This window comes from Nerophis ophidion, linkage group LG13 (assembly GCF_033978795.1).
Source record: "Nerophis ophidion isolate RoL-2023_Sa linkage group LG13, RoL_Noph_v1.0, whole genome shotgun sequence".
Classification (NCBI taxonomy): Eukaryota; Metazoa; Chordata; class Actinopteri; order Syngnathiformes; family Syngnathidae; genus Nerophis; species Nerophis ophidion.
Window position 1 is genome coordinate 48,159,368 of NC_084623.1, and position 15,309 is coordinate 48,174,676.

Consider the following 15,309-nt stretch of genomic DNA (forward strand, 5'->3'; position numbering starts at 1 on the left):
GACTGGATTAATTAAAAAATATATATTTTTTGTGGACAGCCCTACTGTTCATCATATGAACGTGAATCCGAATCGATTTGGTGCTACATGTTGGCCCCTGAACACATCATAAAGCAGCTGGTCTGCCAGAGCACAAGAAGATGAAGCAGGAGGGATCACAGTTGCCGACTTTGCAGATTTATTTAGCGAGGATCCAGAGCAGAGGTCTAAAAACGTTTCTGAGCCAACAAGTCTTTCTTAGTCTCTCTCAGCTGAGAACTAATTTTGTGAAAAAATATCGATTCAATACCATTTTCAAACAGAATTATGATCAGACAAAAAGACAAGATGGCGTTGTAACAATATCAATTAAATATTTAAATGATTTCCTGCTATTTGCTCAGATTTGAAGCTTTTGTTGTTTTTTTTTAAACCTTAGAACCTTCCTGTGTCCAGGGACGTATTTCCTGATGTCAGTTAGTTTGTGACGAACCCCAAGATGCAGAGAAGGAGGCAGGCATTTTGCAGGTAAACATGATTTAATCTTTACATACTAAAACAAGAACAAAACCACAAGGGTACAAACAAAAAGCGCGCACAACTTGGCTATGAACAAACAAACTTGGAAGCAGGGAACAAAAGACAGTAAGCTACAAATACTAAAACAAGAACAAAACCAAAAGGGCACAAACAAAAGGCGCGTACGAGGCGGATAACAAGACTTGGCTAAGAACAAACAAACTGGAAGCAGGGAACAAAAGTCAGTAAGCTACAAATATATCTTACCGCAATTGACACGACACGACAGGTAACAACGACAACAATCCAGCGCAGAGTGGAGGACAAAGCGGGTCTAAAATAGGAGCGGGCTGATTGACACCAGGTGTGGCCAGGTGCCAATCAGCCGCAGCTGAGGGGAAACAGCGTCCAGGGAGAAACACAGGAAACAGACAAAATAATAGCGCTGACAGGAAATGATACACACACAGAGGAAACAAAGACAAATGCAGAGGAAAAAACTAAAACATAGCCAAATTGTCAGGGACAAGCCTGACACCTGAGTTTGGAAACAATACCAAAATGTTTTCATAGTAAAAACAATCGATCTGACAACTACAACTATACTACTTGGTATCGTTACTGTCAATGTATCTTATCGATCCGTCCACCTTTTTTTACATCCAAGAGTTATAGCTTAGTGGTTAGCATATTTTTCTATGGCGTGTAATGTGGCGTCTTTAACTAGTCCTCGTCCTTCAGTGATAATGATACTTGTGAGAAACAGTTTATTGGCTACAATGGAGGCAAGGACTGCTGACTCAGCACTGTGGAGGGACAGCTTGTTGCTGTGAAAATAGCGGGACACGGCGAGCATGTGTCAGCACCATGTGTGGTCAGGACAAACCTAATAAGTATTAAAAACTGCTGTCTGCCATTTAGTTGCCGTATGGTTGAATATATCCAGCCATAAACATACTACTGATTAGCATTTGAGATTTTAATGCCGCTATATTTTGGTATTGACAACGACAACGTTACAATCAAGCAGCTGGTGTGTAATAAGTGCGATACTTGCAGTACATACCCGTTGCGAAGCGCAACATTAGACCAGACCTGCACCATTCAAATGAATGGCAAAGACTACTTCCCGGCATGAGTGTGTACGTTACAATCAAACAGCTGGTGTGTGATAAGTGCGATACTTGCAGTACAAACCCGTTTTGGGGCGCAACATTATACCAGACCTGCACCATTCAAATTAATGGCAAAGACTACTTCCCAACATGAGCGTGTACGTTACAATCAAACAGCTGGTGTGTAATAAGTGCGATACTTACAGTACAAACCTGTTGTGGGGCGCAACATTAGACCAGACCTGCACCATTCCAATTAATGGCAAAGACTACTTCCCGGCATGAGTGTGTACGTTAAAATCAAACAGCTGGTGTGTAATAAGTGCGATACTTGCAGTACAAACCCGTTGTGGGGCGCAACATTAGACCAGACCTGCTCCATTCAAATTAATGTCAAAGACTACTTCCCGGCATGAGTGTGTACATTACAATCAAACAGCTGGTGTGTGATAAGTGCAATACTTACAGTACAAACCCGTTGTGGGGCGCAACATAAAGACCAGACCTGCACATTCAAATTAATGGCAAAGACTACTTCCTGGCATGAGTGTTTACTCAGAAAGGTGAGAAAACAAGAAATACAACTACCATGTTAAATAGTTGTTAAATTTTTGTTGTTGTTTTTTTTACATTTTATTACTATTTGTTACCACATAAACATACATAAAAGTACTAAAAAAGTATTACTGCAGAGCCGGGATTGTCAAACTGTGCTACACAAAGTCAATCCATCCATCCATTTTCTACCGCTTATTCCCTTTGGGGCCGCGGGGGGTGCTGGTGCCTATCTCAGCTACAATCGGGCGGAAGGCGGCGTACACCCTGGACAAGTCGCCACCTCATCGCTGTACACAAAGTCCATTTATCTTAATTAAATATTCAGTGTTACTGTTCAAAATGTGTGTAACGTCACAGCGGCCAAAAATATGAAGTATACCTGGTAAATAAAAACGTCTGCCTTGTTTTTCATGAATACTTAGGCCTACTATGCTACTGTGTTTTATCACTATGCTGGTGCTTGGAGAGTTGAGTGTTTTCTGAGGTGGTTCTTGCTGAAAAAGAAGTTGAGAACCACTGAGTAGAGTACCGGTATCGATGTCAAGTTACCGTGTTGGAAATGTGAAAAGTGTGTCAGATATTTAAAATAAATATGGAGGCCAGATCCTGGAGAACATGAAAATGCCGTAGTTTGGACACCCCTGGCCTTGTGGTTCTTAATTAGTTCCTCTCATGCGGACTAAGGGTAAAAAAAAAAATGTATATTGAGAAGCTGATCATATTTCCTTATTGATCATTACAAACTACTGTAGTTGTTGTGTCCCCCACACTTTACCAGGGACCCTCCCCAGTAGTGTGAAGACCCCAAGGGGTCCGTCTCACCGTAGAGTTGCTGCACGGCCAGGATGTCGTCCCAGCTCATCAGCAGGCGGCGACCCAGCTTCCTGTAGTAAGGCGACATGAGGGCGTGACGCACGGGCGAGTGCTCCAGCCCCAGAGTGTGCCCGATCTCGTGGGCCATCACCGGGAACAAGTTGTGGCCCTTGTGTCCGTTCAGCGTCCACCTCTCCGCCATGTCGAAGTGGGCCTCCCCTCGGCGAGGCAGGAAGGCGTGAGCCAGAGTTCCCCCTGAGGACCAGACCGTGTTACGTGGATCATGCCGTGTTTCTTTTTAGACGACGCCACACTTTGTGTGCTTGTTGCACTTTTACATGTTTACTGGCTGTCCTGATACTTTCTTTGTTGATATTGGACCGATATCAATTTCCAAGGTAGGGAATCTTCAGGCGATTCAATTAGAAAACAGACCTGATAACAAAAATCGATACATATTTATTTATTATGTTGTATAGTGTAATATAGTCTATATCAGGGGTCACCACCAATTGTTTGGAAACAATTAAGGTATGTAAATAAACAAGTACAAAATATTTCTGTGCAATAACTAATTTCACAAAGTATATGTCTGCCTTTTATAAGCCGATGAAAGTAATATTTGGGGAAAAATTATTTCTAAAAAATTTAGTGGGTGTGGCTTATATAGTCTGTAAATATAATAGCCTTTTGTTGAAGTGTACAAAGCATTTATACTTTTCTTGTTTCACTACTTCGATATTTTATTTTAAATACATAAATAATTGATATTTGGATATTTGGACGTCCATCGAAGATTCGTCTACATTCTAATCATAATGTATCTGCCGTTTCTTTTCTTTTTCTTCTATGTCCCACTCTCCCTTGTGGAAGGGGTCCGGTCCGATCCGGTGGCCATGTGTATCGGCTGGGGACATCTCTGCGCTGCTGAACCGCCTCCGCTTGGGATGGTTTCCTGCTGGCTCCGCTGTGAACGGGTCTCTCGCTGCTGTGTTGGATCAATTATAGATTGAACTTTCACAGTATCATGTTAGACCCGCTCGACATCCATTGCTTTCCTCCTCTCCAAGGTTCTCATAGTCATCACTGTCACCGATGTCCCACTGGGTGTGAGTTTTCCTTGCCCTTATGTGGGCCTACCGAGGATGTCGTAGTGGTTTGTGCAGCCCTTTGAGACACTAGTGATTTAGGGCTATATAAGTAAACATTGATTGATTGATTGATTGATTGATTGAGAATCAATCATTTTACCCACTAAGTAAATAATCTGTACTTCCATCCATCCATTTTCCACACCATATCTCTTTCTGTACTTGTCAGAGTAAATTGAATGCAATCCCTGACCTGGTCCATCGAAGGCGTTGCTGGCCCCGTCGTTATGGTCCCCCTCGTAAAAAGCCAGGCGGATGTCTGCGGCTCCCTCGGGGGCCTCCCGGAACACCAGACCCGACACGTTGCTCCACAGCTGGAAGGCGGCGTTCACCGCCAGTCGCACGGAGCCCGGAGACAGGTGGCTGGGCCAGTTGACTATGTGGTAGGCCAGGTGGTGCTTGTACCACTTGTCCGCTACACAAACACAGGTGGAGGTGTCAGGAAGCAGAAATCACACTGTGATGGTAATAAGGATGCAATGTTATGCAGAGGTGTACTTATAACACTTTTATAGACAAACAATGTTATGCAGAGGTGTACTTATAACAATTTTATAGACAAACAATGTTATGCAGAGGTGTACTTATAACAATTTTATAGACTATAGATACTATTTATTAAGGTTAGAAAATTAATACATAACCAAAACATAAACTGTTTTGGTTATGTATTTGAGTGATTTTGCCACAGCTTTTGATCGCCGTTCTCCACACCTGCTCTTAATTAGCTGCCTCTGCTCACCAATCAGGAGGAGTTTATGTGTCCAGGTTGGCCTCCTTGTCACACTGCTTTTTGTGTTAACAGCAGAGGAGTCCAAACTTTTCCCACCAAGGGCCGCATAATGAAAAGTGGAATTATGCTTGGCCGAGTTTGATATTTTATTAAAAAAAAAATTAAAATAGATATTACATATATTTAAAGTCAGAACTTTGTGTCAGCGTTTTATTACAGGCAACTAAGTTTGTTAGTAATGATTGGAACATTTCCGATTTTTCTCATTACTTACCAATTTGTTCGTCTTTTTTCTTTACCCTTTGTTGTTTTACCCCCTGTATAATTATAATAATAATAGGACACACACCCAGTGTGTTGAAAATTCCACCTGTACGAAAATGTTAATGTTCAGTTCCACATTTAACAGTGTTTATCATTGTTTTCAAATTAAATAATTAATAAATTTGTATTATTTTTATTTTTGAATTAACAAACTAACCATTGTTTATATTCTTATTTTATTTTATTTCCAGCAGTTTAAATATTTTAAATCAGGGGTGTCTAAACTTTTTCCACCAAGGGCCACATACTAAAAAGGGCAAGTATGCAGGTGTCATTATGATATTGTTTTATAAAAATGTTTTTAAAAAGAAGATAAAAATACATACATCTAAACTAAACTAACCTTGGTCTTATAGGTGAATATAATTATAATAATAAAAATATTATAATATATAGGTAAATATATTAATATTAAGTATTAGTTTAAAAATGTCATCTTTTTCTCATTACATTCCGATTATTTTCTGTTTTCTTACCGTTTCTCATTGTTGTTTTTTCCCCAACAATATGCTGTGGGCCAACAAAACTCGCCGCTGTCATGACTTGGACTATGGGATAGTTTGTTTTTCCAATGCAAAGGATAGTTGGCACGAGCGAGACGTGAATGTAAGTACATTTTTATGTATATACTAAAAAAGGCAAACAAAGGAAGCAAAACAAAAGGCGCGCACGAGGGCGGAGAACAAACTTGACTAGACAACAAAAACTAGCACTATGGCATGACTGTACAAACAAACAAAACTCAACAACTGCGACATAACAATAATCCAAAACTTACGTGGCATGAGCGGGAGGGAAACTAGGCAGGGCATGGCATGGAGGCAGTTGAGGTATATGAAGCTGCCAGGCTGACTACCTGGTAACTGTGGCTTAAATAATAGCTATGATAATTATTAACAGGTGTGAGAACTGAGGACAGGGTGGAAATTAATGAGTTGCTATGGAAATAAGAAAAACAAGGAAGTGCAGGAACAAGAACTGAATGTCCAAAAAACCAAACCGAACGTGACCAAAATGACAGCCGTGAATGGCCCCCACTTTGGACACCCCCGGTCTACAGGGACTAATGTTGGTTTGCCTGCCTAGTCTTAATTTAAATATACATTCTCATCTTTGCAGTTTGCCTGCCATTTCTGCATCCTGGGATCACGCCAACAGCAACCATACGCTAAATGATAGAAACTGGCACCGGCCACAGTCTCAAATGTTTGTTAGACAACCAACAGTCTTTAACACAACATGTATTGATATTTTACAGGGCAGATTTGCATCATATATGAAAAATATTAGCCTGTTTCGCCACGATGTTGTCAGGTGGAGTCACATGTTGCAAACTAAAACCACACACAATCCCTGAAAGCTGACAAAATGGCTCAGCTGAGAGTACATGCGTGACTAAATAGCTCACTTTAACACACTGCTGTGGTTTCTCTGCTTACATTTCAGCCCCAAACACGCCGATCGTACGTTTGTTTGCGTGTACACAGAGAGGGGAGGAAATGCATTCAGATGCCTTTTTTTTTTTTTTTTGTACTGACAGAAGTAAATCATTTAGTGTACACACAGGAATACACAACACGGCAATCTGCAAACACACAAATGGCGTCCGGCCATGCAGCCCAGCTCGCAGACAGAGAGGCTGCGAGGCAGGAAACAAGCGTTGGGGACCATTTAGTGCGAAACGTAACGGCTTTTTTTGAAAAGTCATGAAATAACTATAACAGAGCCAAAATTGTATCATAATGGCAGCTGCTAATTATTAAAGGTAGTCAAGTCAGGAGAGGAAGTTTTGTGTTGGAGAGCAGGTGTGCGGGTTAAACCTGGCTTTGGTTAGAAGTCAGGATGTCAAAACTAACCATTTAACTCATGGGATTATAACAAAAAATTGCACAACATCAAGGGTTGGAATTGGGGGTTAAATCACCATAAATGATTCCCGGGCGCAGCCACTGCTGCTGCTCACTGCTCCCCTCACCTTCCAGGTGGTGATCGAGGGTGATGGGTCGAATGCAGAGAATAATTTCACCACACCTCGTGTGTGTGTGTGTGTGTGTGTGTGTGACAATTATTGGTACTTTAACTTTAATTAATTATGTGTTGCTCTAAAACAGGGGTCACCAACCTTTTTGAAACCAAGAGCTACTTCTTGGGTACTGATTAATGCAAAGGGATACCAGTTTGATACACACTAAAATAAATTGCCAAAAATACCCAATTTGCTCAATTTACCTTTAACTCTATTTTATTATTAATAATAATGATATTTATCTTTGTGGAAACACTGATCATCTTAATGATTTCTCACAATAAATAGATATTTTTGATGACATGTTTTAAATAGGTTAAAATCCAGTCTGCACTTTGTTAGAATATATAACAAATTGGACCAAGCTAAATTTCTAACAAAGACAAATAATTTCTTCTAGATTTTCCAGAACAACAATTTTAAAAGACATTCAAAAGACTTTAAAATAAGATTTAAATTGGATTCTACAGATTTTCTAGATTTGCCAGAATATTTTTTTTGAATTTGAATCGTAATAAGTTTGAAGAAGTATTTCACAAATATTCTTTGTCGAAAAAACAGAAGCTAAAATGAAGAATTACATTTAAATGTATTTATTATTTTTTACAATTAAAAAAATAATTTACTTGAACATTGATTTAAATTGTCAGGAAAGAAGAGGAAGGAATTTAAAAGGTAAAAAGGTATATGTGTTTAAAAATCCTAAAATCATTTTTAAGGTTGTATTTTTTCTCTAAAATTGTCTTTCTGAAAGTTTTAAGAAGCAAAGTAAACAAATGAATGAATTTATTTAAACAAGTGAAGACCAAGTCTTTAAAATATTTTCTTGGATTTTCAAATTCTATTTGAGTTTTGTCTCTCTTAGAATTAAAAATGTCGAGCAAAGCGAGACCAGCTTGCTTGTAAATAAATACAATTAAAAAAATAGAGGCAGCTCACTGGTAAGTGCTGCTATTTGAGCTATTTTTAGAACAGGCCAGCGGGCGACTCATCTGGTCCTTACGGGTGACCTGGTGACCGTGGGCACCGCGTTGGTGAACCCTGGGCTAGAATGAATCACAAAAATTATGTATCCATCCATCCGTTTTCTACCGCTTATTCCCTTTGGGGTTGCTGGGGGCGCTGGTGCCTATCTCAGCTACAATCGGGCGGAAGGCAAGGTACAACCTGTGTAAATTTTTTTTTTACATGAATTCATTTTGAGCTCTTTTACATAAGCCCAGACTGGTTACCTGAGAGGTGGTGTGGCTTGATCAGGTCAACGCATATACATATTAAAATTGGCTTCAAAATAAACCCAGACAGGACTTATTATCAGCGGTTCTTAACTTTTTTGACCCCGGGGCCCAACATTTAAGCGTAAAGGAAAACACAGCTTCACCACTTTAGTCATAATTTTTGCACTTGAAAAGCTCCAATGATTTTATCTCCAGACTTGTTTTGTTTAACATTGTCATGACTGCCACAAGTGGTGGTAAAGTGTATTACAACTGAGTACCGCTGTGAACATAGACGCCGCATGGAGCGCTGCTGCCTACTGGCGCTGACGAGACGCGGGGCCGCCATCTTGGAGTGGTGAGCCGCTCCACTCAGTGCAATTCATTTGGCAGGAGCAATGAACTGTCAGCGCATTTAATTCACCTTACCTCACTTAATACCACTGATTTTTACGCGCTTTTTTGTCATACGTGTAGCTATGATATAGGACACATGTTTTGACCTGTTTTATTATTCATAGTTTGCTTAACAGTAATAGAACATTCTTATATGCTATAAGTGACCAGACGTCCCAGATCAAAACTGGGAATATAATCCTTGAGAAAGGGGAAAAAAATATCAGCTATTTTTAATTTGAAGACACAATATGATTAGGTTATTTATACATGCGTGTATCCTACATAAACAATTTATGAATACATTAGATATCTACAGTGTTTCCCACAGGTCAGGCATCTATTTGTGGTGGTGTGGCCCCGGCGATGACCAAGAAGAACGCGGAGTTGGAATATAATTACAACACTTTATGTACATATTTATATACATATTTATATAATATTTACATATTCATATAATATGTTACTACAAGCTCCATTCACAGACTGAGTCCCATTGCTTTTATGAGTGGGTGATCGAGTCAAAAGCCCCAAAAAAATTATAATAATTTATTTATTTATTCTTTTGTGGCGGCCGTAATTCTTTCGTGGCGGGCCGCCACAAATAAATGAATGTGTGGGAAACCCTGATCTATATATCTTAGGGGGCCTATGGATTGTATCTCTGACAGCATAGATTTTATTCTGTCTTGAAACTTTGTATTGATATTTTGTATTACATACTTCCCTTAAATGATCATCCATCCATCCATTTTCTACCGCTTATTCCCTTTTGGAGTTGCTGGCTCCTATCTCAGCTACAATCGGGCGGAAGGCGGGGTACACCCTGGACAAGTCGCCACCTCATCGAAGGGCCAACACAGATAGACAGACAACATTCACACTCACATTCACACACTAGGGCCAATTTAGTGTTGCCAATCAACCTATCCCCAGGTGCATGTCTTTGGAAGTGGGAGGAAGCCGGAGTACCCGGAGGGAACCCACGCATTCACGGGGAGAACATACAAACTCCACACAGAAAGATCCTGAGCCTGGATTTGAACCCAGGACTGCGGGAACTTCTTATTGTGAGGCAGACGCACTAACCCCTCTGCCACCGTGAAGCCCTTAAATGATCATGTTTACAATAATTGTTTTATATGTATTTTTTATGTATGTTGCTTTGGATAAAACCGTCTGTCAAATACTTAAACATAAACATGTATAAACACATATTGTATCGATCCGTTGTGTTGAAGAAGGAGCTGAGCCGGAAGGCAAAGCTCTCAATTTACCGGTCGATCTACGTTCCCATCCTCACCTATGGTCATGAGCTTTGGGTCATGACCATAGGTGAGGATAAGATCACGGGTACAAGCGGCCGAAATGAGTTTCCTCCGCCGGGTGGCGGGTCTCTCCCTTAGAGATAGGGTGAGAAGCTCTGCCATCCGGGAGGAACTCAAAGTAAAGCCGCTGCTCCTCCACATCGGGAGGAGCCAGATGAAGTGGTTCGGGCATCTGGTCAGGATGCCACCCGAACGCCTCCCTAGGGAGGTGTTTAGGGCACGTCCAGCTGGTAGGAGGCCACGGGAAAGACCCAGGACACGTTGGGAAGACTATGTCTCCCGGCTGGCCTGGGAACGCCTCGGGATCCCCCGGGAAGAGCTAGACGAAGTGGCTGGGGAGAGGAAAGTCTGGGCTTCCCTGCTTAGGCTGCTGCCCCCGCGACCCGACCTCGGATGGGCGGAGGATGATGGATGGATGGATGGATGGATGTATAAACCTGAAAGTCTTTATATCAGCTAAAACCACCCATCTGTTTCACTGGATTCAGAATAAAACCAAATTCTCTCTTACCCAACAATGTTAGTATTTGTTGAATATTGTTACTTGAATCTAGACTAAATGTAGACTTGTATAATACTGTACAGCCATTGTCCATCTGATTGTCTAGTTCAGTGGTTCTCAGCCTTTTTTCAGTGATTTACCCCCTGTGAACATTTTTTAAATTCAAGTACCCCCTAATCAGACAAAAGCATTTTTGGTTGAAAAAAATATATATATCAAGAAGTAAAATACAGCACTATATATATCATCAGTTTCTGATTTATTAAATTGTATAACAGTGCAAAATATTGCTCATTTGTAGTGGTCTTTCTTGAACTAATTGGAAAACAATATATAAAAATAACTAAAAAACTTGTTGAAAAATAAACAAGTGATGCAATTATAAATAAAGATTTCTACACATAGAAGTAATCATCAACTTAAAGTGCCCTCTTTGGGGATTGTAATAGAGATCCATCTGGATTCATGAACTTCATTCTAAACATTTCTTTAGAAAAAAATTAATCTTTACCATCAATATTTATGAAACATGTCCACAAAAAAATCTAGCTGTCAACACTGAATATTGCATTGTTGCATTTTCTTTTCACAGTTTATGAACTTACATTCATATTTTGTTGAAGTATTATTCAATAAATATATTTAAAAAGGATTTTTGAATTGTTGCTATTTTTAGAATATTTTAAAAAAATCTCACGCACCTCTTGGCATACCTTCAAGTACCCCCAGGGGTACACGTACCCCCATTTGAGAACCACTGGTCTAGTTAGTTAACATATATTAGCACCCCCCCCCCCCCCCCACCACCACCACCCCACACACATACACAATCTGGACTGTGGTTCTAACTTCTACCCCTGTTGGCTTTTACAATCTTTTATCTTCATTTATTTCAACTTTGTTAAAAAAAAATATGACATTTTTAAATGTAATTAATTTCATTGACAAGCAATTACATTATGGTCATACTGTTGTTTGCTAGCGGCTACGATTTCAGTACTATTGAATATCTTTGCTCCTTCTCAACTCTGTGGTAATATTCTTTTCACAAAATACAACCAATAGTTTGTTAATGTTAAATCTTACTTGTGAAAATAATCCCCAGATTCCTATTTTCAACAGTCCGCTCATTTGAACAGGAAAATGCTGAACACCAGCCCGGCATCTTTGTTTTCTACCTGTCAACAGTCCTCATCACCACTTCAAGATGGCGGCCGAATTTCTCACGTCACAGCAGCCAATGCTACGTCTACTTATAAGATGTCTATAGCTGCGACCACAGCTGAGTAACAGATATTTTTTTGGTGGCCCAACCATGGGTTGAAAAACACTGCTTTTGATAATCCTTTTACCAGGTTTTGGGCAAATATATGATGAAAAAAAAAAAAAAAAAAGTGTATTACATTCTGATGATGAATTTGCATTCGTGTCAAAATCTTGGGATCTTTTTTAAGGATGATTTAAATGATGTCAGTAATTGACTGTGATCATTAAAGATCAATCTAAATTCAAAAGTGTGATTAATCTGAATAAAAACAATTAATGATTAGACTAGTTAGAATGGTCTCTTTAAAGGCCTACTGAAATTAGTTTTTCTTATTTAAACGGGTATAGCAGGTCCATTCTATGTGTCATACTTGATCATTTCGCGATATTGCCATATTTTTGCTGAAAGGATTTAGTAGAGAACATCGACGATAAAGTTCGCAAATTTTGGTCGCTAATAAAAAAGCCTTGCCTGTACCGGAAGTAGCAGATGATGTGCGTGTGACGTCACGGGTTGTGGAGCTCCTCACATCTGAACATTGTTTACAATCATGGCCACCAGCATCTAGATTGATTCGGACCGAGAAAGCGACAATTTCCCCATTAATTTGAGCGAGGATGAAAGATTTGTGGATGAGGAAAGTGAGAGTGAAGGACTAGAAGAAAAAAAAACACGAGGGCAGTGGGAGCGAGTCAGACAGACACATTTACTAGGATAATTCTGGAAAATCCCTTATCTGCTTATTGTGTTACTAGTGTGATTAGATAGTCATACCTGAAAGTCGGAGGGGTGTCGTGACCGCCACGGAGGAGCCAAGAAAGTCGCAGCTGCCTCTTTGACAGCTGCAGGAGGAACGACGCAAGCTCTCCGCTCATGTCTACGGTAAGAGCTGACTTAATACCACCATTTTCTCACCAAAACCTGCCGGTTGACATGTGGTAGGGAACCAAGTTCGCTTGACCGCTCTGTCCCATATTAAAGTTTCACCGTCATCTTTGGGGAATTTTAAAAAAGAAACACCGGCTGTGTTTGTGTTGCTAAAGGCAGCTGCAATCCACCGCTTTCCACCAACATCTTTCTTCTTTGTAGTCTCCATTATTAATTGAACAAAATGCAAAAGTTTCAGCAACGCAGATGTCCGGAATACTGTGTAATTATGCGATAAAAACAGACTACTTTTAGCCGTGATCGGTGCTGGAAGAACATTCCGCGACGTTTTCAACAGGATACTTCGTAGGAAATTTAAAATTGCAATTTAGTAAACTAAAAAGGCTGTATTGGCATGTGTTGCAATGTTAATATTTCATCATTGATATATAAACTATCAGACTGCGTGGTCGGTAGTAGTTTAATTTTCCTGAAGGAACTCTCCTGAAGGAATCAATAAAGTACTATCCATCTATCTATCTAGTCGGTTTTAGTACGCCTTTGAAGAGAGACATTTTGTCGTCTGACGGGATATTTTTAGGATTATTCTCTCGACAAAAATCAGTCAAAAGAATCTGCCAATGCTGAGGGGGAAAAGCCTGTTGAGAACATATGACTGGAGTCCACGGTGCGACGTCGTGAGAGGTCCCAGTGGACATCTGAGAGGCCAGGAAGTCAAAATACACGAGACATTCCAGGACTTCCCTCATGGAAGCAATTACAAAGATGCCCTCTATAACGCCAGAGTGGGTTAGTCTTCTTATCTCAGGCTTTAGGAAGTGTCTGAGATCTGCAGATAACAAGAGTTCTAGTCGGTGGACAAGCTGAGGGATGTGGTCAGTTAGTTGCTGATGTTGAAGACTCAGCAACCATCACTGAGCGTCAGTGACGTGATGGAGACCATTTTAACGAGTTGCCCTCTTTACTAATTATTAACTCCACTCCACAATAGGCTACTTTGACAGAGAGAAGGTCGCCAACTTCTGTGTAAAGTTGCGGTTGAAGTAATGTTTATTTTTGTCCGTGTTGACCAAAGTAGCTTCGGCAGTCTCCTTCCTGCAGTTTGGCAATTTTGCCCAACTTCGCTGATTTATCACCTCGGTTACAGTTTTGCCGTCATGTTTATGGCCTCAGTTTACATGTTGTCTTTTTTTCAATAAAGCAGATTGAGTGTTTTGTGATATACGGCGCTATTTACGGTAAAATAAAAGGACAAAAAAAGGTGTGCAAACCACACAAACGATACTACAAATAGGATCCTCTCTGCTGCACTTTTGAATTTTTTATTTTGCCTTTCATTCACGAGCCATGTAAGACAAGAACTTATTTGTTTACGCATTCTAAATCATAAATAAAGGCTAGCTAAAGTCATCTAACAATGAAGCCAATGGAAGTGGCTCTATTTTGTTTATAAAGTGATGTAAAAAAAGCATCCAAACACCTCCATCAACGTTGTATACAGACACACTATATTGCCAAAAGTATTTGGCCATCCATCCGAATGTAGAGAATCAGGTGTCCTAACCACCTGGCCCGGTGTATAAAATCAAGCACTTAGGCATGGAGACATTTGTGAAAGACTGGGCCACTCTCAATGATTTCCAGCGTGGAACTGTCATGGGATGCCACCTGTTGGGAAATTTCCTCGCTCCTAAATATTCCAAACTCAACTTTATTATAGGAAAAGTGAAGATTTTGGGAACAACAACAACTCAGCCACCTAGTGGTAGGCCACGTAAACTGACAAGAGAGGGGCCCGCGGATGCTGAAGCGCATTGTGCAAATACTTTCTGCACAGTCAGTTGCTACAGAGCTCCAAACTTCCTGTGACCTTCCAATTAGCCTACCTACAGTACGCAGAGAGCATCATAATTCCTCCTCCACCAAATTTCACACTCGGCACAATGCAGCCCGAAATGTAGCGTTCTCCTGGCAACCTCCGAACCCAGACTGGTTCATCAGATTGCCAGATAGAAAAGCGTGATTTATTGCTCCAGAGAACTTGTCTCCACTGCTCTAGAGTCCGGTGGCGACGTGCTTTACACCAGTGATCCCCAACCACCGGGCCGCAGAAGAATTTCTTATTCATTTTTATAAAAAAAAAAAAAAGTATTATTATTATTTTTTTTATTATTAAATCAACATAAAAACCACAATATACAATTACAATTAGTGCACCAACCACAAAAACCTCCCTTTTTCATGACAAAGAAAAAAATGGATTCCCCCCCCCCCCCCGGGCCGCGGGACAAATTATTAAGCGTTGACCGGTCCGCGGATACAAAAAGTTTGGGGACCACTGCTTTACACCACTGCATCCCATGCTTTCCATTGGACTTGGATTTATGCCTTAGATGAAGCTGCACAGCCATGGAAACACATTCCAGGAAGTTTGGAGCTCTGTAGCAACTGATTGTCTTTGAAAGTCTTTGCACTATGCGCTTCAGCATCCCC

General features: G+C 40.4%; 1 protein-coding gene across 2 annotated transcripts in view; it reads right to left on the reverse strand.

Moving 5' to 3' along the window:
* Positions 1-15,309, reverse strand: part of mmp28 (matrix metallopeptidase 28) — a 48,172-nt gene that overhangs the window by 4,727 nt on the left and 28,136 nt on the right. The window contains exons 4-5 of one of the 2 annotated variants that reach the window (XM_061919137.1): positions 4,329-4,550; positions 2,994-3,239 (exon numbers count right to left, since the gene is read on the reverse strand). In XM_061919137.1, the coding sequence (XP_061775121.1) occupies positions 2,994-3,239; positions 4,329-4,550 (468 nt within the window). The remainder of the gene's footprint in view (positions 1-2,993; positions 3,240-4,328; positions 4,551-15,309) is intronic. The other variant, XM_061919138.1, reaches the window with a different exon arrangement.